This window comes from Coturnix japonica, chromosome 15, assembly GCF_054131305.1.
Source record: "Coturnix japonica strain WE chromosome 15, WE-NBRP24, whole genome shotgun sequence".
Lineage (NCBI taxonomy): Eukaryota > Metazoa > Chordata > Aves > Galliformes > Phasianidae > Coturnix > Coturnix japonica.
In genome coordinates this window covers 12607583-12634239 of record NC_140677.1, presented here as the reverse complement: position 1 = coordinate 12634239, position 26657 = coordinate 12607583, and the positions used below count along the sequence as shown (strand labels likewise).

Sequence of the window (26657 nt, the reverse complement as noted above, 5' to 3'; positions counted from 1 at the left end):
TTTTAGGAGGTGCTGAAACATTTGTTTTGAGGTTTTATTACAAAAATATATTTGCAAACATACAAAATCTTGGATGAAAAATGTTCATTCTTAAACATTTATGCAATAACTTAAGAACTGCAAACATACATAGGTGCTATAAAATCCATACCATACTAAAAGTGTTAATGAAGCAGTATCTTCATTTATTGACTTAAAATTCCTCTCATTCCCAGTTGCCAGATTGTTTTCCTGAAGCCCTCCTGCCCCACGATCTTCATCCTCACAGAACATGCTGATGGGTATAGAACTGGTGCACCCACTGAAGTGGTAAAACTCACCAATTGCTCAAAGCACATAACGCACATTAAAAAAAAATAAACAAAAAAACCAAACACAAACTAAAGCAAACAACCATATGCCCATACACTGTTTAGATAAATATAAATAGACAACCAAATTAAAGATACCGCAGTTTTTCCAACTTTTAGGGAAAATATTGCATCTCAACATTTCTGTAACATTGCCAGACGAAACTGAGGTGACGTATATTGCACACATTCCTCCTGTTAAGATATGCTGTTCAAAGCAACACAAATAGCTGGCAAAAGAGTAGATGAATTGTTTACAATACTTTTAAAAACAAGAAGGCCCAAATTAACATTTTCTTCTAAAAACATTTCAGAACGTGTATCAGTGGCTATACATGGCATAATGGGTTTCAGAAGTATACCAAAATGAAGCAATCAGAAACGTGAGTAAAACCAAGATACACCCAGGAGCAAATGTTTAAATATTGAGTATTTATACACAAAGCTAAACATATATAAAAAACTAAAACAAACAACTTGGCTTTTTTAAAATGTTATTCAATCATTCTCCAAATCTTGTTTAATTAGGAAAGATATTCTGCTTCTAAGTTAACAGATGTTAGGCACCTTTCATATAAACTTTGCATTATTAAATAACCAGCAGATAAAGTCTAACTACAAAACTGAGGATTTTTGATATTCCTGAATAAATCAGCAGCTGTATGTTTTTAGAACTCTTTTTGATTAGGCTTAACTCTTTCATTTTTAAAGTGACTTAACACCAGCCACAAAAACATGCTTAGACAATGCAATTAACGTGAGGAGTAAAGTCTAAACAAACCTTTACATTCTTGGAACTAATAAGTAATACCCCATTAAGCCAACAGATGCACCAAAAAACTTCACACTTGAAAATGGTGAAAATAATTTGCCGTGATGACCCCATGGTAATTTCTATCTGCCCTTGTTGTCGCTACATGTGGCTAACACAAATCAGTCGACAAGCTGGTAATTTTAGGTTTATGCAAAAAATTAAGATAATAATGAAATTAAAGTTTTTAAATAACACAGTCTACATTAAAAATAAATTCAAGTTTTACACTGTAGTTAAGCTTGTGTTTTATAATGTAACTTCCCTCTGAAGAGAATTTATCTCACTACTCATAAATGACAGACTAACTGCAGTGTACTGGAGGAAACCTAGCTTAGTTCCAGTGTCTGCAGGCTGTATGTAGAGGCCACACTAAACATCCACGCAGGTGTTCAAGATGAACAATTTTTCTTGTAGTGAAAGTGATCTTATTTTTTGTCTTCCAATTCATTTTTATAGCTGGGGGAACTGATAACGTATTGCTACTAGTGCATGACAAAAACCAAGTCAAGGACACTCAGCTGTCAGAGTAGAGTCAAACTCTCGTAACAGCACTGCTCTAAGCAGTATTACTTTTCTCAACTCTGCATCACTTAAGAACTCAAATTAGAACTCTTTCTATTGTTTATACATATCTTTGGATGTGACTGTATTTAGCAACAAATGTCATTAGTTATTTCTATTCTTAGAAACTCATATCAAATCTTCCTTCAAAGAAACCAAAAATCATCTGTAAAAGCCAGGGAAATACAAACTTCATAGTGGAAAAAGTGGCTCTGTATTTGGCTTAGACTATGCATTTTTCCCCCCCACAGGAACTGCAAGTTGGTTTATTCAAGTTTTTCTAAAAGAACCACTAACTTTGTTGAAACCTTCTATCTAAATTCAGTCTCACTGTTCATATCCATATACAGTATTGTAACTCCAAAGTTTTGTGTAGGAAGTTCCTGTCTTCCTTAGCAAAGCGCAGAGTCCATATTGCTGAGTTCAAATGCTACAATTAAAGCCAATAAATTTCTTGATGAATGTGCACAACATTAGCATAATTCCCTGAATCCTGCACATTTTCTAACAAAACTACTATATATTTTAATTGGAAACGCTGAACCCAAAGGCTGCAAAGACCTTTTCAGAAGGCAGGTAGTGCTAAACAAAATATATTTTCCACTAAAAACCTATGAAAAAAACTAAAATAGATCAAATACATAAAAATGTAGGTATCTGTTGTATCTAAAACATACCAATTTGTGAAAGATAACAGTTAAAGCTCAGTTTGCAACAAAATAACTGTGAACATTGACTATGTTAAACTCTACTAATCCTCAGGATACACACAAACATGTTCGCTTTTTTTCTTTTTTAAAGGAACTAAACAATTTTTCTTCAATTTCAATAGTGCTTGAGGAAGGATGAATAAAGCAGTGCATCAGAACTCACTACAGACTCGTTTTTTACTCAATTAACCAAAACTTTTTCTTTCTTAAACTGCAAAAGCATCCTTTAAAACCAGTATTGCTGGAAAAAGTTCAGACCTGAAGTTCTGTTACCTACCTTTGTATAACTTCATGAAATAAAAAGCTGTGGGTAAACCAACCCAGCAGCATAAGAAAATATAGTTAGAAATCTTTCTGATTTCAGATAGGAAAGAATGAGATCAAATTCTTACCTACATTACTGAACTATGAAATAATATATAAAAAGCAATAACATGTTAACTAGATAAATTTTAAAGCATGAAGAATGGACAAATAATTTGGAGAAGCTAAGAGAAGAGCATGCAATTGTTCCCCACCTGCATAGTTTTCAACACTGCAGTTACAACACAACTGAGGAATGAAATCCAAATAACATATGGTCCATCCTTAAGTTAAAAGGGAAACCAAGTATTTCAGTCAAATCAAACACTACAGAACAGGAAAGCAGTCTTCCAGTGGTGGTCTCTTACCTACACTTAACCTGAAAGAACCTCAACTTATAACAGAATTGTCCTGTGGCTCAAAAATAATGTAATCATTGAAGATTTTGTGTATTTCTGATTCCACATTCTTAAAGAAAACATCCTTACTCACTTGGATATCTGTTTTATCAAACATGAAGCAGTAAGATTAATGGAATATTTAAAAGATGAACTGATGAGCATTAGCTAGAGTAATGTACTAAAGTACTCAGAAAATCACATTTTAAAACCCTTTGTTTAAAGGCTTAGCTACAAAGGCCTGGCTTCCAAATCCCTCTCTTCCCCACATCTGCCATCTTAATCACAAGGCATTCAGCTCCCACCTTAAAACCAAAACCAAGTCATGTTCTGGTGTGGTGTAGTGTACTATACTACATTGCTAGTTTAAGTAGTACATAGTCTGTAATCCTTGAAAGGTGAATACAGCTAGGAACGAAAGCCAGAGCAAACACCTGCATGATCAAAAATGCAAATGAAAGCTCATATGTAAATTAAATCCCCTCCCCCAGTAAAAAGAAAGGTCTGCTGGTGATGATCACAGTGAAAACCTACATCACTTCTGAGAACATTACCTTCTTAAAGTACTTAAGGAATAGTCTTTCCTAACAGGTTCAAATTCAAGACATTGAAAACTAAATATTCTTTTAAAAAAATATTAGTTTTATAGATGAGGCATAATTATTTCTGAAGTGGTAACATTCTAAGCAGATTTAGCTTCAATTATAGCTTAATGTTGTCTGTATTCTTGGTTAGGACTTGCAAGTAGACTTCATGGATAGTGCTGAGAAAACGGGAATCGTTCTGCAGGAAAAAAAACAACAGAAGCATTAGTAAAAAGATATAAACATATATATATTTAAATAAAATTTAACTCAGTTTAAGTTGTGAATAAGATTTATAATATACTGCTATCTATCTGAGGGTTAGGGTAAGGGAATTAGCTGCCTACCTGTACAAAAGGCAGCACTGTATGGACAGCAGAGACTTTGAACCATGAAACTAAAGTGATTACTAAGCACAATGGATACTCAGATGAAAAAAAACAGCAGCTCCAAGGTCAGCCCTGGCTACACAATTTCACTTTCTCCCATGAATTGAACTTTCTTTGAGAAGAGTATGAAAACATCAAGACTTAGTAAATTCCATCCTGCATACAGACATCCACATAAAGGCCGTAGAAGTGTCAAAAATCATGTGAGTTAGTTCTGCCTGCAAAATCAGCCAGAAAAGGATTGCACTGTGTTATATAAAAATTCCCACATTAAAGAATTACTGGGAAGTGAACTTTTTTTTGTCTGTAAGAAAGCATTTGGAGATATTTCCTGAGTCCTACTCTTTCAGATAGTAGGTAATTATCTAGGCTGAAGATGTACTACTCTTTTCACAAAAATCTATATAGTGAATATATGTTTTCTCCTTGGAGCACTCTGCAAGTACTTCTGTGCTGTGGGGGTACAGTGACTGCTGCCTATATATAACTATCTCTATATGTAAGAAGACAAGAGACACTATTCCAGTCAGCTCTCTGAAGTCACCACAGCAACATTCTTCAGACCATTAACATGAGAATCGCTAATGAGAACAGCAAAGACTTCTGACAACTGAACTCAGTTGCAAGACTTACAAGTAAGCTAGTTTCATATCTTTAAAAGAAAAAATACACACTAATATGCAAAAAAAAACAACACATAAATCAGGCAATTTAAAATGATATTGGGGTCTGGTGTTGGCTCTTTTGATCGTAAATTTTCATTGGGAGGATATTATTTGCTACTTCAGACCTGCATTTTGAGTGCTAGACCAAGCAACATCAGCATGGAGAAAGTTACAGAATTCTGAACTAAGAGAACGGCTGCCATCCATGGCCACTTCTACTTGTTGCCCATAACACTGCTGATCTCACTGTCTAGCTACTCCCAGCATTAAAGATTTAATTCAACTGAACTTTTTAGTCAGTAGGAATGGTACAATTAGAACTTTTTGTAACTTCCATTCCAAATACACATAAATTAAAGATCAGGAACAGTTCAAGGTACGTGGCAACAGGAAAGCTTTCCAAAAAGCAAAAGCACTTAAGAGAAACCCAACCCTCCCCTCCTCATACTACTGCTTCTATACATGTATCTGTTTCTTCAAGCATTCACAAATTGACAGGTGTGTGAAAGAATGCACCAAGCAGAGCTCTGTCCTTGCAAGTCACCCATCTTGCAATCAAAGGCTCAATACTGGCTACTGTACTTGTAACCCCACCCCTCACAGTTTTCTTCAGACAGGACCTTTATTAGATGTATCAGTGCTTCCTGAAGCTGAGACCTACTGAGAACAGTAGGAGGTACTGTCTGAAGTTCTGTTGTTCCAAGCGTTAAAGGCGATGAAGAATTGGCTTTATTTTCTGCTTCAGTAGGTTTTGTAGTTGACTGCTGAAAAACACTAGGAGACAGGAGGATTGAAGGAGTTACTGTAGTTGTGGCTGTAACAAACTGCGGAGGTGCAACCTGCAGGAAGAAAAGAAAGTTACTAAGGACTGTGTCCAGAAAGAATGAATGCTGTTAGAAAAAAAACTATAGGAATAAGCATAAACAAACTCAAAATTGTAGCTACTGTTACAGTAAATTAGAAAGGTATTAGGAAATGCTACTCACAATGAAGTGATTTACCAATTAACTCAATGTCAACAGGAATTCTTATCTTAGAAGCTGAGGAAGCTGTTAACCTTCAGTATTCTTACACATAGACCCACTGCCATGTTGTTGCTACTTTTCACTTTGTTTGTTTTTCTAGCATATCACAGAAGGTGAGACAGACCTTCTCAAGATATTTTAAAATGACTGATTAACTATAATTAAAATATTCAAGCACACAATCTTTTTCATTCTAAGGCAACTGGATGAGAGAGTGAGAAAACAGGAAAATATTTTGACAGTCACCTTCCCCATCTCATCCTTCTACAGTTCTGTTTGACATTTTATTACAGAAATCCACTCTGAGGCTGTGAGGTTAATACATCCCACAACAACGTTATGACAACAGTACTTAAAAAGAGCAAATGAAAAGACCCATTTCAAATGGTGCTGCAATACTGCAGATCCAAAAACTTATTATAATTTCCACATCAACCATAAAATATACAGTACAGGAGAAAAGCACACTGACAGCAGTCTAGAGGAATACTACCTTGATTCAGTATAGCTTGTTTCTGCACAATAATAGTACTTCAGAAATTGTCAAATAAGCAATATGACAATTTGAAGTACGAATTATTAACAGAGTTTTAAAACTTGCATTTTATTTTACAAATAAACCGAATGAATGTGTTGAAGTGTTTGTTCTCCTACCTGACTTGCTTTAGGTAAAGACTTGGACTGGGGAAATACTTCTGGTTCTTTGTTTTGTTGTACAGCCTAATTCGAAAAGAAAGCATAAGTCACAACTCGGGTAAAGCAGTAAATAGTTTTGCTTGATAGTTTTTTTGTTCTTACATTATCACTGGAAAAAACCATACAATAATAATCTAAAGTAACAACTTTACTACCGAGGTAGCAAATAGTAAAGCAGAGCAACACTGACAGAAAGGTAAAGCCACAGGCACCAGCCTCACAGAGCAGCAGTAACATTTTCACCTTGTCTCTCAAAACAAGCTTATTGCTTTGGGTTATATTGATTATTTTGAAAAAGCATATATATATATGCATAATGTTATATATATATATATAACAGCATAATTTCAAATGAAAAAATAGTTGCAGCCTGTACAGCTCACATCTGTATGGACATAAAAGCTCAAAGAATACCTGCAGGGAAGGGATTTTCTTGCTGTTCACGGTTGATGATTTACTGTGTGATTCTTTGAAGCTTTCTGGTGTTGCAAGTTGGCCAATCGAGGCAGAGATGTTTGGTGTTAAGGAAGTCTTAGTGAGAGACTGCTGTTGCATTTGGTCATGCTGTGGGGTCAACCTGAGTTTCTGGAGAAGATCAACACTTGTATGGGATGTATTTGAGACAGTTCCTGTATTTGCTGATGTCAAGGGTGCTATACGCTGGCTCTGGCCAGCCATTAAATTCTGTGGAGCATGGTTCACTTCATAAGGCTGATTCACTAGTGGGGTTATCTGCTTGGCAGCTTGCTGCATAACTTGTATTATACCGTTGTTTTGTTTTAGGACAGGAAGCATTTGAGCAGGAGCAGCATCCATTGTCGATGATGAATTAAGTATAGGGCTTAAACGAACTGAATAGCTTGAATCAGGCTGGGAAACTGAAGCTGGAGGTATAAGCATAGGTGTTAAACATTCCTGTTGACTCAAAGGATTGGCACTAGCTTTAATGTTTGGACTTTCCGATTTCCCTTGTGGTGGTTGTATTACTGCTGTCTGGTCAAAAGAAAGAGGCAAAAGCAAGTTTTGCTGCTCTCTGGCAGAGGTGTCAGTCTGCAATTTCTCCATTCTCTCTGGATTGGGATACGGAGGTAAAGGCTGTTCTTTTGGTACAGAGGTCCCAAAGAGTTCTTCTAAAGTCAGATGCTTCGGTCTTGACTGAAATGGCTAGAAAGAACAAAGGAAGAAGCTTATAGAATCAATTTGGAAATAAAAGATCAATGGGCCTCTGACAGAGTCTGACAATTTGAAGAAACCTTTAAAAACAGCCAGGTCAGATGCATTAAAAATACAGTTGGGAAATCAACTGTCCTCTGTTTAGAGAAATGTTCAAGTCTATTTCATTTACAAGGAACATCCAAGTCCATATAAACTAATCACATCCTGCCCCTCCCCCTGCCTAAAAGGATTTTGGACAAATATTGTTGAACTGTGACACTGCTAATTAACTCAAGATTAGCCATGTTTCATAATATAGCAAATTTCAAGAGACACGCTTTATATATAATAAGCTGGATAACTGACAGCAGCAGTCATCTAAACATGACAGGATTCAAGCCAAGTCAATAGTCCTAAATGTGAACAACTAATAACGTACTACTAACTACACACAACCATGCAGCCTACACCACTTTTACTTCAGTAAATTAAACTGTAGGTTCAGTTATCGACTTCTACAGAAACACTGTATGTCAGTAATTCCACAAGTTTTAAGAAGGGTAACTCCAGCAAGCCTTGGCTCTGGGGAAATAAATTTAAGCCAATTGGGGATTGTAATGTAATAACTACAATGTTTTGCTGAAAGCATAATAAAACATTAAGCTGAAGTTGGTTTTGTCACTAAATCGTGTACTCGCATTAATGGAAGGGACTGCAAAATAGACTCTAATATGCTGAATGTCTATCATATAAAATTTCCTTGAAGAGAAATTTAAACAGCATTCCTTGCATTAAAAAAAACTGATACAAGGTCAGCAAAGACAAATAGCTGTCCAATAAGAACTTGTGTATTACTGTTTAATTTTTTTTCCCTCCAAAAACAAGTTATGTTGTGGAACACTGCACTCCTAACTACCAAATCATATGTTGGTTAAACAAATAGAAAAATGCTTCTCTCCTTATTTTAGAAAAAAAAAAAAAAAGATCAGTAAAGGAGAAATAGCAGAAATCCTAACAATGCAACTAAGGTGACACTCACAGTAACAATAACCCAAATCACTTGTTCTCACTTTCTCCTTTCAAAGAAAAAGTATCAACAGAATGAGAAAGCCAATCAAAGGTAGGGTTGGCCAGATCTGCATTCATTTCAGCTGCTGCAGAAGCAGTACAGTATAGTTCAAACAGTTATTTAATAGACTGCAAACAGTTTCAGAAGAAAAATAATACCAAACTGAATGAATCACAGGCTCATGTATATCTAATTGCTGAAAAAAAAGAACGCTTTTTCTCTAGGAGTATAATTAAGGTGTTTGAGTTAATTCCTTGTTCCCTACTTGCCAGTTCTACCACAAAATAAGTAAAATTTATTCCAAGCCAGTTACTTTAGCTGAAATTAGTTCAAACGCATTTTTCTACATAGAAAAGAATCAGCGACTAACAACATTATCTCAAAATGTTCCTGCTTTTTTTTTTTAGGCTGCACAGGACCAGAAGTTATGTAAAACAGCTGGACTAAAATACAACCTTCTGTTCAGAAGACTGAATGGCCTGCAGCATAACTCCAGCATGTTCTTATGGTATGTCAAAACAAAGGCAGTATTTTACAGTGACAACTACTATATCACAACATTGCTCTGCTTGTTCTAATCTTACTAACACTGATATCAGCAATGCACGTACTGCAGTACAGGTAACACGCAAGCAGTCTCGCATGAAGCCTTGAGCTTGAAATCTTACTGAATTATGCCTGGGTTACTTATTTATGCCACCATTGCTGTTACTCATTATTAGCTAGCTTAATGTCAGATGCACTCATCTTGCAGTTAGGACATTCTACAGCTGCAAACCTCGTTAATTCCTATGCTAAGAATTCTTCCTATGAAGCTGTTCTCAAATTTTCTCCACTAACCGTATCATTTTAGAAACCCATTCTTCAAGGACAAAAGATCTGTTACGAGAAAACTAACTCTTCCACCTGAAATTCTGCTTTTAACCTCAGTATGATGAATGAACTAGCTTCTCTTTATTAACTCATTGCTATCTACCATGCTCTGATCCCAGTCAGATTAGCCGCTCACATGGACACAGTCACGAACATTGGGTTGATTTCCAACATGAGGTACACAACACATTCCTTTTCTTGTCTCATCTCTGGCTGAGGTGTATTTTAAGCATGTAATCAGCTCACTGTGTTATGGAGACCCTTCTTCTGCAGGCGCTTGCAAAGAAGGTAACACAATCATTCTACTTGATAGGAACAGAGTGTTGCCCAGAGGGTATCTCCAGAAATCATTTCAGATACATTGAGACATGTGAATTAGCAGCCAGAGTTGGCACTAAGACATTTAATTTCAGTGTTCTAGTTCAGTTTTGCTGACCACTGGTACAAAAACATTTTATGATACAACTGAATTCTTTTAGAATTGGATACATAACTTGAACTTCTAAATACCACAGAACAGACACTGATTTTCCATTCCCCAATCTGTGACATCCTTCACATGAAACCAACATACAAATGTGACATCCCAGGAGGGGTTTCAGAATCTCACAGTACTTAAACGTACAGTAGTTTTTAATTTCACTGGTCATTTGCTCTAATGAGGTGAAAATGTCCTCTTACCGTTGAAACAGTGATTTTTTCATTCTTCCAGTAGTTCATATTATTAAAAATGAAATTGAGAACAAACATCTCTGTACTGTATTTGAACCCATCCAGCTTCACAAAATAAAGTATCATGTACAGTAACCAGCTTTTCTCCCCCCAGTATCTGTGCAGCTACAGTTTTAAATTACTCAGCAGAAAAGGCACTGAAGTACATTGCTTTACTTGCTCTGTAAATGTTAATTATTTCATATCAATTTACTAGAATCTTACCTTTCTGATTTTTTCCTTTCTTACTTATTACTGATTGGCAAGTTCAGCTAATTATGCTCTGCCAGGCCTCCAGCACAAGCATGCAGCAATCAGAGCTGGCTGCCAGGGGTCAGTCTATCACTTGTGCTGGTTCTAAATCAGAAGTGCTGTTGAGATGGTGGAGGGCACTGTGACAGCCAGCAATCCCATGAAGCTTCCCTTCACCTCCTGTTTTAACTCATCAACATAAACAGATTTTTGCTACTCATATCCTAACCTGAATTAGTGATTATTTATTTTTACTACAAATTAAATATTTTGTCTACAAGTATTAAATGTAAGGTTGCACACATTCTGCTCAGGCATTTCCTTTTTCAGAAATGAAGGTTTACTGCATTCAAAACATAACAGGAAAGCTACAGGAAGGACCTGGAGGCAGACATTTCCAGGTCACCTCAGTGGGGTATTTTATGCAGAGAACTGCTCCTGATCTTTCTGTCCCCACTGGGTGGCACTGTAAGCAGGTACAAGTTGATACAGAGAATTTAGATGTAGCACAAATTATTATTTTAAAACAAATTTCTAGAAAGTATTGTATGAAGCCACAGGTCCCTTGTTTATATACCCTTACAAGAAAAAGAAGTCAATTAAACTTCTGCAGCCCATATTTCAACCACTCCAGTGATTATACTACTTCGTATAAAGTTTCCCATGGTTCAAAGACAATTAAGTGAAGCACAGGTTATTCTCACTAGCTTTTTATTTTTAATAAAACAAAAAACAACTGTGGCTTAATCTTCAGTTACAGTAGTAGCAGTAGGCTTTAGAATCTGAAAGTACGTAGATAGATGCTGACTGAACATTCATCTAACATTTACCTGAAACAGATCTAAGCACTGTACATGCAATTAAATTACCATAAACTTGACCAACATCCTTTACTGACATTGCTGAAAAAAATTTTGGGAGATATTCCTTACTGCCAAGGAAGGAAGGCAAAGCTGAAATCTAAACAGAAAAAAACAGAAAATCCAGCAATTCACCAATGATTTCAGTTACCAGGAGTATAGCTACAGGTTAGGAGGCAGCACGGACAGACCTGAAGTACAGGTCTCAAACGTAGGAAAGGGAGGGCTTGAGCTTCTGTTTTCAAGTCTACAGCACAGCGTACAACTGACTGATGCCATATTCACTCTGTCACTGTGACAGAGGTAATTTTGTCTGCTTCCTCACTCTGCAGTCATCTCACACAGACCTCTATGCTATCACTGACTGACAGCATAGAGTCCATGACAGTCCAGATTCTAAGTTAACCTATTTAAATACATTTGAATATTCAGAGTAGCGCAGACACCATCTTATATTTTTAAGCATTAAGATGAAAAATGGATTGTAGGCTCCTAAGAGTCTTAAAACCCACTGGTTTATCCAAGTGGGGGTGGAGGTGATGAATCATACCAGCTGATCTCAGACAAGCACAGTCAGGAGATGAGAATAGATACCAAAACCCATTCTTAAACTGAATCTACACTTCCAAATATGTTTATTTTAAAGTTAAACACAAAACATTCAGCAAGTGATGTTGCAGGCATTTTTGGTACTAAATAAAGAAGCAGTACCTTATATACATTTGAATTAAACTTACTTGATCTTGCACTTGTAATGAAGTGTTTTGTTCTGAAGTCTCTGTGCTTTCTGGCTTTGTGGGATTTGCATGTTGCTGTACACCAGAACTTGACACGACACTTAAATCATTGCTCTGATTCTGGGAAAAAAAATAAATAAATAAATAAAAAATACAGATACACTTTGGTCAAAATACTAACTTTTGACAGATACTGCAGAATTTCCACGTTTCAGGAAATAATATCATACCAAAATATACAACATCTGGCATGTGTTCATGATGCTTTTCTTTTTATTTTCAAAGGAGAAAATAAAAGAAAATAAAGACAGGCTCTCCATATTCTTTTCCCACGTTAGCTGCTAAGGAGGACATTAAATCAAGAACTTCATACTAAAAGCAACTTACAAAAAAGCTTCTGTCAGAAATCATTCTAAAGTGACTGGATAAGGACCTTGTTGGTGACTTATTTTCACTAGATTTTAATAACGTGCAAGTATTTTCGGAAGATGTTAACTGGGTTTTAGGTGAAAAAAGCTAAAAGGACAAGGAAGTCACAGACAGTAAGTTTACAAACTCTTTACAGATTGTGTTGATTTCCACATTCAACAAATACATAAGGAAACAATATTTATTACAGTTTAAAGCACAGAGGAAAAGCAACTGTAGGACCAGCAGCCTGGCATTCAGGTGAACTACACCTTACCCCTGTGATAGAGCTCAACATCAGCACAACACACAATCTCTTTTGTCACTTACCTGTTACAGCAACAAAATACAGGCTAAACCTTTCAACAAGAAGTTAGAAACAATCTGAGCTTTATTTATGTTTTCTAAAACTATTCGAGAGGAATAAATACAAAATCAAAATTATCTATGGACAGAAACAAACAACTCCTGTCTTTATGCGTTTTAGCCGCTAACTTCAAAGGTCTCTTTTGGGGCCTGAAATTGTGGACTGCCTTACAGTTACAGAAACAAAACACAGTGTTTCCCTTCACTAGAGGATAATCTGCAATGTTTCCTTTCTCAGAATGAAATACACACAAAAACAATATAAAAAGCATCCATTCACTTCATTAAAAAAAAAAAATCTCAGAGTTCATTCATTTTCACATATGGCCTCGATGGAGCAAGTACTTGAAGGATTAAGCTGATTTGGAATCCTAGATTAAATCACTCAGACCTTCATAAATCTCTTTTTCACTCTCTCTGCCCCCTTCTCATGCTGACACTCCGCCAATCTTATGTGGGCTGCACACAAGGATTACTGTATGATCCATCTGGAATGTACCATGCAGATAAGTACTTTCTGCTCCTAAATACAAATTCAATTGTAATTAATGAGTGCCATAAAATAATTTTTAAAAGATTTAGACAAAAAAGGATATCTTAAGAAGCCATCTTCAAGTTGCTTTACCCAATCACATTAACAATAATGTATGATGCTTACAAGGAATTCCTAAGTTCACTTGCCTGGAGCGGTCAGTAGAACATTCTCCAAGAAGTTCGCTTGATTCTATTTATCTACCAACTTGTACAGAACTGCAGTCATAGCAGGTTAAGGGATTAACTTCAGCAGATTCACTTTTCAGCTCATACACGTACAAAGCAAAGATTTTCTAGTTACAAAGGTGCTCTAAAAGCATCAGGCAGGACAATCAAGATTGAGAGGCAAAGAAGTCACATATGTAGTACATCTGTGTATTTCCATACTGCGTGACAGCTGCCACTGTCTATTTATCAGCATTTTACCTTTCTGCAGAGCTTCATCCATTATGCTCAGGAATTCTATTTCTAGGGAAAAGCTTCCAAAACTCACATAAGACCAGAAAATTAAGAAAGGAAAAGCTGAAACATCCTGCATGATTTTTTTCTCCTTTAATAAGAAAAAAACATTCCACTTCTTTAAATGTGATCTTCACAAACTAGTATCTAGCCCAGGTCAACTACAGTCTATAGACTGTCACATTAATCTATTCTCACACTACATGAGAAACTGAATAGAAGTTGGCTTGCACGTGGCTTAGTCCATGTGTTCTTTCCTCCCTCCTCATTCCACAATGTGTTGTAGCAACCTAGAATTGTATGAGGATCTTGCATTTACTCTAGTTTCGGCACTAGAAATGAAGCACTGAAATGCTTCTACCTTTTTCCCCACCAATAGAGCTAAAAACACATACCATATTTCTGCTACATTACACCTATAAATTACTTTTGTATATTTTTGTATTATTAGGCTTAGAAAGAAATGCTTTCAGAATTTCTTGGGCAATATAAACCCTTCCCTGTAGGCCACTGTACTTCTTGGCTTCTATCACAGGCATAGGACAGTACACAGCTTTTGAGCTCTTACTTAAGGCCAAAGCAATTTGGTTTGCAACCTAATGAACGCTGTTGATTATGACACGAATAATAGCAAACCTCCTCCAGTGATTTTCAGTACAGAGGAAAAAAATGAAAAAAACAAGTGTCAGCTACTATTAAGGAATATTCAGAGGATCACAAAAACAGGCACAGTCATCTACTCTTCTACAGAGTTACATAGTTGTTCACATTTTCTTTGTGACTGATCTCAAGACATGACAGTAGATGAACAGTGATACTATGGAGCCTCTACATCCAGTTTTAGAAAAAAAAAAATGCATCTGTTGCATTTGCTTTCCCAGGTATGTGCTTTTTCTCCATGATCCAGCAATTCAAACATATAAAATTACAGGCCCAATAAATTATGGATTACATGTGCTACTTTGCAATCTTAGGTGACAGCATACTACGCAGTACAATCCAGTATACAAGAATACTTCGCTACCATTGCTCTCATAGGTCACAAGGAATGCACTTTGCCAGTGTCCATATGAGACCTTAACCCCCAAATAAACAAGTGTTTTTATTTGTTCATAATGCAAGAAAATAAACATATTTCCTTACCCGTTCATATTCAACCTTGGCTTTACTAAGCATTTCCAGGATGTCAATAGGCCTGTTCTCACTGCAGCCATTTGTTCTGCTGGGACTTTTTCTGTCCTGGGAAACTTGCTGCGATCTCTGAGCTTCTTGTTCTACCACTCTGTAACAGGAAAGGAGAAATAGGTTTTCAAAATTTTATCTTTTTTTTTTTTTTACCTTTTTTTTTTATTTTTCAAACAATAAAATATGTGGACATCAGTGCTGTACACAGAGCACATGTATTATAACAGACTGAGTAGAATATTTTTATTACTTGCTTCTTAACATGCAGTGTTTCCATGTTTAGCCACACCAAGTCACATTATTCAACAAAACCAATAACAAACCAGTTCTAATTTAGGACAAAGCCTACCATTAGAAAACAAAATACCCAAGGGAAGGAGAGTGCTGGATCATACCAGATGTCTCTGGAGTCAGACTGGAAAGAAGCTTAAAGCAAGCTACCCCCTTCCTCCCCCACTAAGAACTTAAGAAAGAAGAGCAAACCATTTTCTTTTTCAGCTGTCTAGCGGTAAATCCAGTTACTTGTAGGCTTACAACAATGCACTTCCTCTGGTCTTTGATGCCTATGGTTCATTCAACACTTCTCCACTACCCCTACTGCCTTAAGGCTAAGAAAACTTGTTAAAAGATTATTAAGATACACACAGTGAAGATGTATACCTCATGCATTTCATTAATGAAAGTAAAGGCAACATATATTCCTACTCCTAATCCATTCGCAGTTCACAAGATACACATGGCCATGCAATGCACTAACGCTTATCTTCTTGAAATAAACATACACCAGCCTGTAATCCCCTCTTTTTTAAGCCTGCATTAATCAAATATGTTAAGAAAAAAACCGAGCACTGAAAGCAGGGCAGAGCTCTGGCACATCACTTAAACTCTCATGCTGTGGAGCTGATGGGGGAGCCGAGAGGTGCCATCACAGCAATCACAGAAAGCGTCAATCATTCCAGCCTCCAGTTCCTTCTGGTCAGCTACGATTCAGGAGTAACTCTGGAATGTACAGATTGCTGAGTAAATAGATATTTGTATGTACCTCTACACTAACGCTTCTAAGGAAAAAAACAACACAAGTCTGCAATTTCTCCCAGTTTTCTGGGAGACCCTTCAGTAGAGTTCAGCCATGTTTACTTGAAGAAAGAGAAAAGGCAACAGACGTAACCAAGAAAAGCAGTTTCAAAACTTATACATGCTGCTTATTTGATCAGATTTTCATTACTCACTAAAGCTTTCCCTATTTGTATGCAAGATTTAACCTGCAAACCAAACTCAGAATCTGGGGGCCAATCTACTCAGACAATTTCTAAGAACTGCAACATGTGCTGGTTTGGCTGAAGCAGCTCAATACTGTACGAACGTTTCTATGGTGACACCATCAGAGTACATTTTGTTCTAGCACCCCACATGGTCATACAGTCCTGACTTGGGACTTGTCTAAACGTAAATCCAAAACTAGGGACGAGAAAAGGCAAGATGAAAGAAACAGAACACTTTGAGTCAGCATGGCTGCATCAGGAAAAATAAATACTTCAGTTAAAGGGCAAATTCTGGTCAGCTGAAGTCATGCATGTTTTGCCTTGTAGGTGAAATAAAGGCTTGTGGCTTCAGACTCTCTTTTCCTTACTAGTTGGTCCAAAAGCTTTCAACAAAACACCTTCCCATTGAAATTGTACTAGCGGGTAGAAAAGAAAAAACATTTCAACAGGTATATCTGTTTTACAGAAGTGTTTCAGAAATATCTCCATAGAGCGTTTTACAGTTGTTTGCTTGTGTCCATTACAAGATGTTACTTACTTTTTTCAAACTTTTATTTTTTATAAAGAACAACAGAAATTATCTTCTCACCTAGACAAGCACAAATAGCTCTTCTCCAATCACTGCCTTGTGCAGGTTACATTCAGATGGTTGTGGGGGTAAACATGTGACAGTGAACCCCCAGAACTCTGAGATACAAGCAACAAGTTAAAACTGGAAGAGTATCTCAGAAGATAGTTTAGATCAGATGGTTGATATAGGTTAAATTAAGCCTACAAACTAACCTCAGTGTAAAAATATTACAACTTACATGCCAGAAAGCAATAAAGTTCCACAAAGTCTTGGATTCTGGCAAATTTGAAGAAAAACTCTGCTTTGTGCCTTTTAGAAAGCTTATCCTTCATTAACAGTTATTTCCACTTGACCCAAATTAATTCCCTCTGAAGAGGTCTGAACACTCCTATAAACTTCTTTCACACTAACAAGCATTCTAGAATTTTCTAAAGAAGAAAACGTTCAGAAATACCTTAGCTGGGGAAAAACATCAAAAGAAAATGCCTCCACTAATGCTAGTCTGTAGACTGAGTATGCTCTGTATGCAATCAGGATTAAGACCTCTTTAAGCAAGGCCTGCTGTTTCTTTCCATTATATCAGATAGTGGAGGAGGCACACATTCCTTCAGGGACACAGTAGTGGTTGTGACAGTTTGCTCAAGAATAACTGCAGTTATAACACTGAAAAAATACCTGGCATAACCTCACAGAAGATTATGGGTGGTGGACAAGGAGAGAGAGAATGTGAGAAGTGAAGTTTGGTGACTACAAAGCCTATGAAGAGTAATTTGCTTTTCTTTTGAAAGATAAGCCACCAAAATATAAATGGAAGGCTGGCAATCTTGTTAACTCAATCTGGCACAATAAGGTCAACTCAAACAGCAGGAAAGAGAATGCAAATCTCCTTGAAACCTTTTATGGTTATGTTTTTGAACCCCCGAGGTGCTCAGAAGTCAGTACATTTTCTGATAAGCGATACAACCAATCCCATCTAAACCAACCAGTACTAACAGTCACAATCCAAAATTCCACTGTTCATCACAAAAAACAATGACACAAACATAATATTTTTGGAAGACAAATAGTTACTCAAAAATACACGGAACTAAAGCATGATGGGATGATACCATGCAGGGAAATACTAAATACCTCTCCCAGTATACAAAAATGGCTTCCTCAAATTCTTTTGTTACTTCTAAAACAATACATGAGTATTTAGGCATTCTACATGGTAATAATGTGGAAAAACTTAATGAAAAAAATCACTTAAGTAATGAAAGACCTACAACTAGCAGTACTTCAGCTTGCACAGTCAACTTAGACCAAATGAATTCTTCCTATTTATTTCCATGGAAACTACAACAGATAAAAAGAGCGCAATAACACTATTTGAGAGTGTTCTGAAGCTGAGAATTTGTTCTGGCTTTCAACAGTCACCACCATTAGCTCTGCAAATACCTCAAACTCTTCCCCTTTGTAGAATCACAGAACTGTAAGGGTTTTATTGAAGATGTGCTTAACTCTATTCTCATCCTTTTCAATAAACCAGGCTTAATCAGCAGCACAACACACTGGAAGGAAGAAAAAAAGAACGCAAGACGACTCTCTTCCTTCCAATCACAGCACTAAGCCATATCCTACTGCAAACTCAGCCAGTTTTAGCTTCCCTTGTTCAAACTTCCACTTTCTGAAGTTCTTCCCAGCAGTGCCAGTGCAACCACCTACACTACAGAACAGATGCAGTAACTGTACAGCTGTACAAACTAATGTACCTGAACAAACTCATGACACCCATGTTACTTACAAACACAACTTTTAAGGATTCTTTAAAACGAGACCATTTTAGAAATTCTGCTGCATGGCCTCTGAAGAGACTCCTGGAGTCTCAGGAGCTATAAGTAAGAGTGGACATGGCAGCATTATAAACAATCTACTACCTCCAAAGAAAGAATAAACGAAAATGCTGAATAATAACCCAGCAGTTTAGCAACAACAGGCTTTATTTCACTATTCAGTCAATGCTCCTTGTGTCATTTTTAGTTCTGCAAGATTTCACCTACTTCACCCCCTTTTCTTCATCTTCTTGACTTCAATCAGGGATAATGATGAAGCTTTTAAAATATGAAACAAACAGCCTCAACACCAAACGAACCACACACACAAAAAAACAGTTTTTATTTGCTTGCATTTTCAGCCTCAATGGATTTTTCTGACAGTGTTATTCTTTTAAGCCTCTCTATGCAAAACAAAAGTACAAGATAATACACAGTGGTTGTATTATGTAAAAGAATTATAGAATAACAAAACAGCAGTACTTACTTTGCCATGAGTTTCGCTATTCGATGGCAGTCATTCTTGTCATAAAACCAGATACTGTAAATTGACACTTGAAAACGAGAGAAAAGGCAGCGTAAGACAACAGTTGGTAAATAAATAAATTAGCAGGAAGGAAACAAAAAAACAACCAGCCCATTGGCTCCACAATGTATGAACTAATACCAGTATCAACTCAAATGTTCTCTGCATGATCAAGTACTATTTAGAAGGTAATGGACTTGATCCTGATGATCTTTGAGGTCTTTTCCAACCTGGGTAATTCTAATTCTAAGGTAATTATAAATAGCGTGCAATACATGCTTACAATGGAAATCAGATTAAATGGATGCCTTACAAAACGTTGATGTTTGATCACAAATAAAAATGTCAAGAAAATGACATACCAGAAACCTTTTTTCCTACAGTTGCAACCTTCTATTTAGAATGCTTTTACTGCTAAACTAGGCTAAAAACCACCCATATGCTTTATTTATGAACACTCATCTTTGAATTTGTCAGTTTTTGAAGTTCAACACACACGTTCAAGTCTGAGTTACAGCACAAGAACTCAGTCAGAGGCTCTCTGGAAGGTGCCCCCTCCATATTCTTTTTCTAAGGAGGTGGTAGCAAAGCACCAATCACACTTTTATATTCATCAAGCAGCTTAAAACTAGATGCATATTGAACTCTACTCATTGAAGGCAACAATGACAAAATGACAAGGGCAAATCGTCAGCAGTGCCACACACTATTTATTTCTTTATCAGCAACCACATCATAAAGATGTCATTTTCACCCTCACACATCCTCATCTCATGGGATGGCCCACAGCTGTGCTAACACAACAGATCTGCAGAACCATATTTTATTCAATTCATAAAGGTAGTTATTTCTTATCTTGTATTGGTAAACTTCATAGGTGAAGCAGAGTATAAATATCTCAAAAGGCAATTAGATACTTCACATGTTGCCAGTGAAGCATTTTCATGCCTGAAAAAAGATATTTCTAGCCTTTTGTAAGTCATCTTCATATTGCTGCTCATGCCTATATTTTTATTACATTGAAATCTGTAAAGGGGAGGAATGAGTTAAAACTACATACACTGATTTTTGTAGCCAGATGCAAAGACAAGTCCTTCCCTGCCCCCCACAACTCAAAGGCTCAACCAAAGCCCATTCAAGATAACTTCATGTCACAGCAAAACCGGTGATTATTTACAAAAAATCCCAGAACTTCTAGTTCTCCCAGTCTTACTGTATCGGACCAAAGCAGCTGTGCCCACATCTTCTTTCTACAACAACATCTTAAGACAAACTACAGTTCTACTTTACTTTATCTTATTGTTCCTCTAAACAACTACATTCATTTAAGCCTCTGTTTCTTTAGAAGTTCTAGAATAAGTAATAACCAATAAAGCTCTTCTAGTCATAAAGCAAGTAAGTCAATATAGCAAAATTTTAAGAAGTCTAATCAAGAAAACCACATAAGCCAATTAAAAAGCATTTCATGCATGTAGACAATGTTTATGAGACATTTCTGAAAATTGACTTTAATATAACTGTCCACCTATTGCAATGAAACCTGGAACCATTTCAGTTTGAGCTATTTCTTTAGTCATAAAGCATATTTTAATGCTCAAGAAAAGCTCCTTCCCTTCCCTGACTCCATTAGTAGATAAACTACTGAAAGAAGAAAGGATCTTCAAAAGCATACTTGCTGAAGTACTAAAGATAAGGGACCTATAGTGATAACTTAATGGGACCAACGATAAGAAGTAGTTTCAAATCTCAGCTCTGTATCATTCCCACTTTACATTAACACTTGTGAAGTCATGAGCAACTCATATTAAAGCCAAACCAGACAATAAAATTATCAACAAATTGTTTACATTCATCTAAATTATTCTCAGGCATTAGGTATCTGGGCAAGTCCATTATGCCATTTTTATTAATAATAGCAATACAAGAATTATCTACACTAGTAATACCCAACTTCTCATGTTGACATCATCTATTTTGGGATCCTGTTGCTTCATGGAGCAGTCAGATTGCTGTTCCAATACTATCCAGCTACTAGATCTAACTCAGAGCAGGGAGAACACAATGCCATACTCTGGCAACATAACTAAGGCTCCATTCCAAACCTGCAGATTTCATTTTGAATTAGTAGAAAGAGACAGTGTATACCACTCACACTCTCACGACTTTGCCATTACTCATACTACTGCAAGCCACCCTCTCCCTCATGTCAGTTTCATCCAGACCAGCTCCTTGACATTGTTTGCACATCAGCTTGACAACCATGCTGCCTGGCACAAGAGAGAGGACAGACAAGATGCTCAGGGCTGCATAGGAAGGCAAAATTGCTGAAATGTTCGTGAGGATGTTGCCTGAGAATACTATGTCAAAAGAGAAGTATTTGGGGTTCATTAGGAGTGCCAGTTTGAGAGACTGCAGACACTGCCACTCTCTTGCCTAAGGCAGGTTAGCCATCTGTGCAGATACAGCTTTATCTCATCCAAAAAGATGATACATTTTAAAAAGTTACCATAACTAGTTGGAAGAGCTGATGGGAAGAGAGAGAAAAAATATTTTACAGTTCCTTTTTATATATTATACAATGACTGAAGAAGAAAAAGTCAAATTCTGCAAAGAAAGGATCATATTTTGAAATGCATCCTAAAATATAATAAGGGCAATAACTTAATCCTATCTCACTCCCATAACAAAGCTGACATAGGCATCATTTTACATTTCAAATAGAGTTAAAGACAAATGCACATAATGTCTCTCCAAGCTTTTACTTACTTCAGTAGAAGGATTAGCTGAAATGTCAAGTCCCTGCAGACACTCTGCTCTAATCTCCTTCTCACTAAGATTCCTCATTCACTGCTTTTGTTTTCCTTAATTTTAATGTTAGCTTTGCATAGATTTATAAATCAGTAGAAATCATTTTTTAAAATCCCTTCCGTTCTTATTGAGTTCTTAAGAACATTTCACAAACACAGTTCACAGGACGACCCCACAACCAGATGCACGGGGGTAATTCAGCAGGTGCCAAACAACATCCAGGATCCGGACACCACAATTTGATTGAGTGTAGCACAGAATGAGAAGCACTACTGTGGGATACTGAGCTATGGCAGAAAAACCCTTGCAGTTAGAATGCCATCTTCCAGGTCAAATGGAATATTTTTAGCACTGCTTAACAGCTTTCAATGTTTTTTTTCTCCCTCCCCCCTACTTGCATTGCTGCTTCTGCCGTAGAAATATCAAGAACAGGCTCCTTTCTTATCTGTGTCTGAACCACTGAGTTAATGTGCTGGCTGGGAGAGCCATTCAGCTTCACTAGTCAGAGATATCTTGTATGCTACACAATGCCAGCTGAAGGGGGAAGAGATAAGGGGAGAGTTTCCTCAATAGCAAACGTTCCCTGTTTTGAAACCAATCAGAAGTTCTTTCAAAGAATTTTAAAAGCCATTTCAAAGAAAGCAATTCATTTTGGTTTTGCTGATCTAAAAACGAGTTTAATTAATGACAAATAAGAGGCCCAGAGGACAGTCCTTTGTATCCACACTGCACAGTCACAAGTATAAATCTCATAACATCCATTACTTCTGTTTCACTAACCACTACTCCACTGGACAAGGAGTAAGAAGCAAGAAATAAAAATAATCCATCAAACACTGACTATTTATTTTAATACTTAAGTTTTAAGCTGGGCATCTGCCTTTTCAGGACCATGGAAATAAGTCCACTCAACCTTCCAAGAGAATTACTCGTTTTCTGAGGAAAAAAGGCATTAGGCTTCAAGTATTAAGAGAACTCAACAGACAGCAGGTATAGGAAAGATACTCTATAATTTGATCTATTCTGGTAGCAGCATAGCCATGAAAAGCTCCTCATCCCAACCCACATAAACAGGAAAAAACCCCAATCATCAAAGAGAAGACAGGTGTCCTTTCCATTGGAATAGCAGAATTCCCTCTATTGTTCTTAGAATATTTTAAGAACTTGAAAAATCCTTTGTGGAATTAGATTATGAGCCTCCAGTTTCAGCTTAGCAGTTTAATTTTCTTATACAGCAATCCAAATATCCCACTGTATATGCAAAACATAATTTGAACAAATCCAACTGTAAAACAATGGTAAAACCCATAAGCATTATTATCTAGCATGACAGGCAGATCAGTCTTACTGCCTCCAGCCAAATAAAAACAATGGTTATGCATGATTTGCAAAATTTCTCTTAAAACTTGTTGGCGGCTCTGCATAGACTGCTGTGCATCACCCAACAACCTCAGGACAGCTCTCATGTCACTTAAGAAGTGCTGGAGGCCTGAACACGTATCCATAAGATAATAAAGGCAAAGCCCAGAGCCAATGAAACTGTGGAGTTTAGATAACAGTAGCATCATCACTTATAAATACTGTTGGCATAGAGCCTCTCTTAAATACGTGGTGTCACAATGTAGTTTTGATCATCTTTTATTTCTGCCATGCCCTGGGGAAGCATAAAGTATGATTTGTCATTGATCCTGTTATAACCTAAATATACAGTATGAACTAATGTGATTTTGCAGTTTTAAATTAGGTAGTCTGAACTGGCAAGCCAAGGAAACAATTGTCAGTTCAATAGTTCAGCAGTTTTAACAGGACAACTTAGAGTATTACTCAAGGACAGTGAAAACAGCCTAACAAACTCTTTCAAGTTCTTCAGGAAACCAAACACTAGCAGAACACAAAATAATCAGCTGCCCACTGTGGTACACATAGTCTAACCCATTTGTATTGAGAGCAGGTGATCATCACAATGCATTGCACTGCTACTTATATAAATGCATGTATATAAACTGTAGACAGAAAATATCACACATCCCTCTGGAACCTGGCCTGCTGCTTCATGCTTGAAACACACCACAGTAACAGAAAGCAGTCTAGGTTATAAAACAGAATAACACATTTATATGGATTAGAGAAAGTTATACTCACAGCTAGCATTTCTGTAGAGAAGAAACGGTTCATGAAGCTGAAACTCCAAGTCTTTGTTCACTGGCTCAACTAGGTTGTGCATGTTCAGTCGATTCACTATTGTAAAAACATGGTATGGAGAAGCAGACCTATTGTTTCAATTAAAACAAAAGCAGGGATTAAGAACTTGAACTATGTACACAACTTTCTGAACTACTTACTGAAACTATTTTTAATATCTACATTTTTGCTAGATGCTGGGTTGGAAGACAAAACATCAAGCAAGTAAGCAATGGCAGTTCAATTCAGTCTGTTTCCTCTTGCTGCACGAATGCCATACTCAGCTGTGCTCATAAACAGACACACAATGAACACAGCAGCACAATGAAGGCCTTTGGGGAAGAAGTTTGTTTTAGGTCACTCATGTCTAATAAAAATAATTAGCTAAGAAAACAAAAGATACTAGGGTAAAAATCAGACATAATTAGGTATTAAGTATAAAGATCTGTACAGCAACATGGCCATGTTTACTGAGTGACCAACAACAAAATCTGCCAAGAGCTGCTATGGAGGAAACAAACAGTCCTTACCATCACAAGGCTGTCTTTAATGCTCCTAACAGAGCTGCTGTGAAACAATCCTGCTGTCATGGGAAAACTCTGTCTTTAGTTTTAAGTTCGATTGTTTTTCTTACACTATTTCCAAATTTGGAACTCAAACACAGTTAAAAGCACCAGGTTATTTGCATCCCTGTAAAGTGCTGAGATAAAATAACTGGAACAACCCTGTTTGTGACAGTCTGCTTTGGGACAGGTTGATTATGTCTGCATTATATACATCTTACACACAGCAGACTTACATCATTGTTAGGTTTCTGATTTGTAATTTCAAATGTAATTCCATTATTAGTCTTTAAAAAAAACAATTCCCATCCACTCCTTTTCTTTACCCTCAAGTAACTGGGAATTTCTTTCTGTTCTGATGAGAAAATCAAGAGATATCCAGATGACTTAACTGGCATCAACCACTTACAGAACCAGACAGCATAGGAAAAAAAATAAAGCAATGAGAGATTATTTGTCATCTACATTGTTTTCACTGTCAACCTCACACCTGAGAAAACCAAAGAATTCTCAGCATTTAACAAACCCATTTCTAAATGCTACTGCATTAACAAAAAAAGACTGATAAACTGTTTTTGTGTGGATACATACGAAGCATTCATTAAGTATGATTTTTCAGCAGTAATTTTAACAGGGTATAACCTCTGACACAGAGTTTAGTCCTCTCAAAATACACATAAATATGTGAATATCTAGACAAACGTTATTGCATGCAATAAATCTACTATAAAAGTAGTAGAAGTGCTGTGAATGCAGCCACCTCAGTCTTGTTTTCTTTTTAGAGCAGAAAAGAAGACATCAAAATAACCCTTACCTTTTGTACACAAACAAGGTACCTTCTATGTCAGTCTTCTCCTACAAAACACAGTAGGTATCTTTAGGGAATATTCTTGCTAGCTTCTGTATAATGTTTGAATTAGAGATATTATTTACAATATTCTTATCTTGCCACAGAACTTTGCCATCCCTCCTTTTTGGCAATGACCTGTTTTTTCCCTAATAAAACTAGAGAAATCAAATCCACTTCCAGGAGATTTAATCCATGTTATTAACTCACTAATATGTTATATACAGAGTACACCCAGCCTGATCAGTCAGAGCCCAACGCCTTGCTCACAGCTCCCCACTCTCAGACACTGGCTGCTACCTGCACACAGCACACGTGCTGTTTTTGCCACGTCTTACTTAAATAACTACATCACCAGTACAGATAACAACAGAACAACGTAGCTGTGCACCACAGCTGCTTCGTACTTTACATTTCCACGCTTACCACACGTGTGAAGGTGTGAAGCCACACACACAGACCCAAAGCAGAAAGGAAAACACCTCAGGCCCAAGCTATGCTTTAACGCAATGACGAACGCTACTTCTTAAACTCGGTTGTTCTTGAAATAGGGCTGTGAGCAACAACATACGGCGAGGACCCACCGCAAACGCCGCCCCATCGCTGCTCCGACACGGACCGGGCAGCACACGGCTCCACTCAGCCAAAAATCGCCTCTTGAACCCAGAGCTGCCGGTAAAGGCCCAGAAACACAAACCGGGAGTCCCGGCCCCATCACGACCCGCTGCCCCGCGGCTGGAAGAGATGGGAGAGCCGCTCCCCACTTACCCACTCGTTCGCCTTCGGGCTGAAGCTGTAGAGCGCTACCTGCCCGGTCACGTCGGCGATACTGGTGATATACGGGTCGTGCTGTTTGAGAGCCGCCAAGCTGATCTCCTGCCCCGCTCTGCTCGCTGCCTCCATCTTGGCTCCCGGCAGCCACCCGTGGGGGCGGGCGAGAAGCGGCCACGCGGTGTCACTGCGCTCACGGCCCCGCCGCCG

At 37.3% G+C, this 26657-nt stretch overlaps 1 protein-coding gene across 4 annotated transcripts; it reads right to left on the bottom strand.

The window, feature by feature from the left end:
- Positions 1–26608, bottom strand: DCP1A (decapping mRNA 1A). Of its 4 annotated transcripts, none has more exons than XM_015875374.3 (10): positions 26445–26608; positions 25644–25684; positions 24228–24355; positions 19239–19305; positions 15063–15201; positions 12153–12272; positions 6910–7659; positions 6454–6519; positions 5395–5613; positions 1–3919 (listed from the first exon to the last, which is right to left on the bottom strand). In XM_015875374.3, exons 1-10 carry the CDS (start codon positions 26577–26579, stop codon positions 3839–3841), a joined length of 1746 nt encoding a protein of 581 aa, XP_015730860.2. In that variant the 5' UTR covers positions 26580–26608; the 3' UTR covers positions 1–3838. The 4 variants fall into 4 exon arrangements, with proteins under 4 accessions (XP_015730860.2, XP_085372601.1, XP_085372602.1 ...); XM_015875375.3 differs by having other exon boundaries at positions 2523–3919; positions 5436–5613; XM_085516475.1 differs by lacking the exon at positions 25644–25684.
- Positions 26609–26657: the final 49 nt, after the last annotated feature.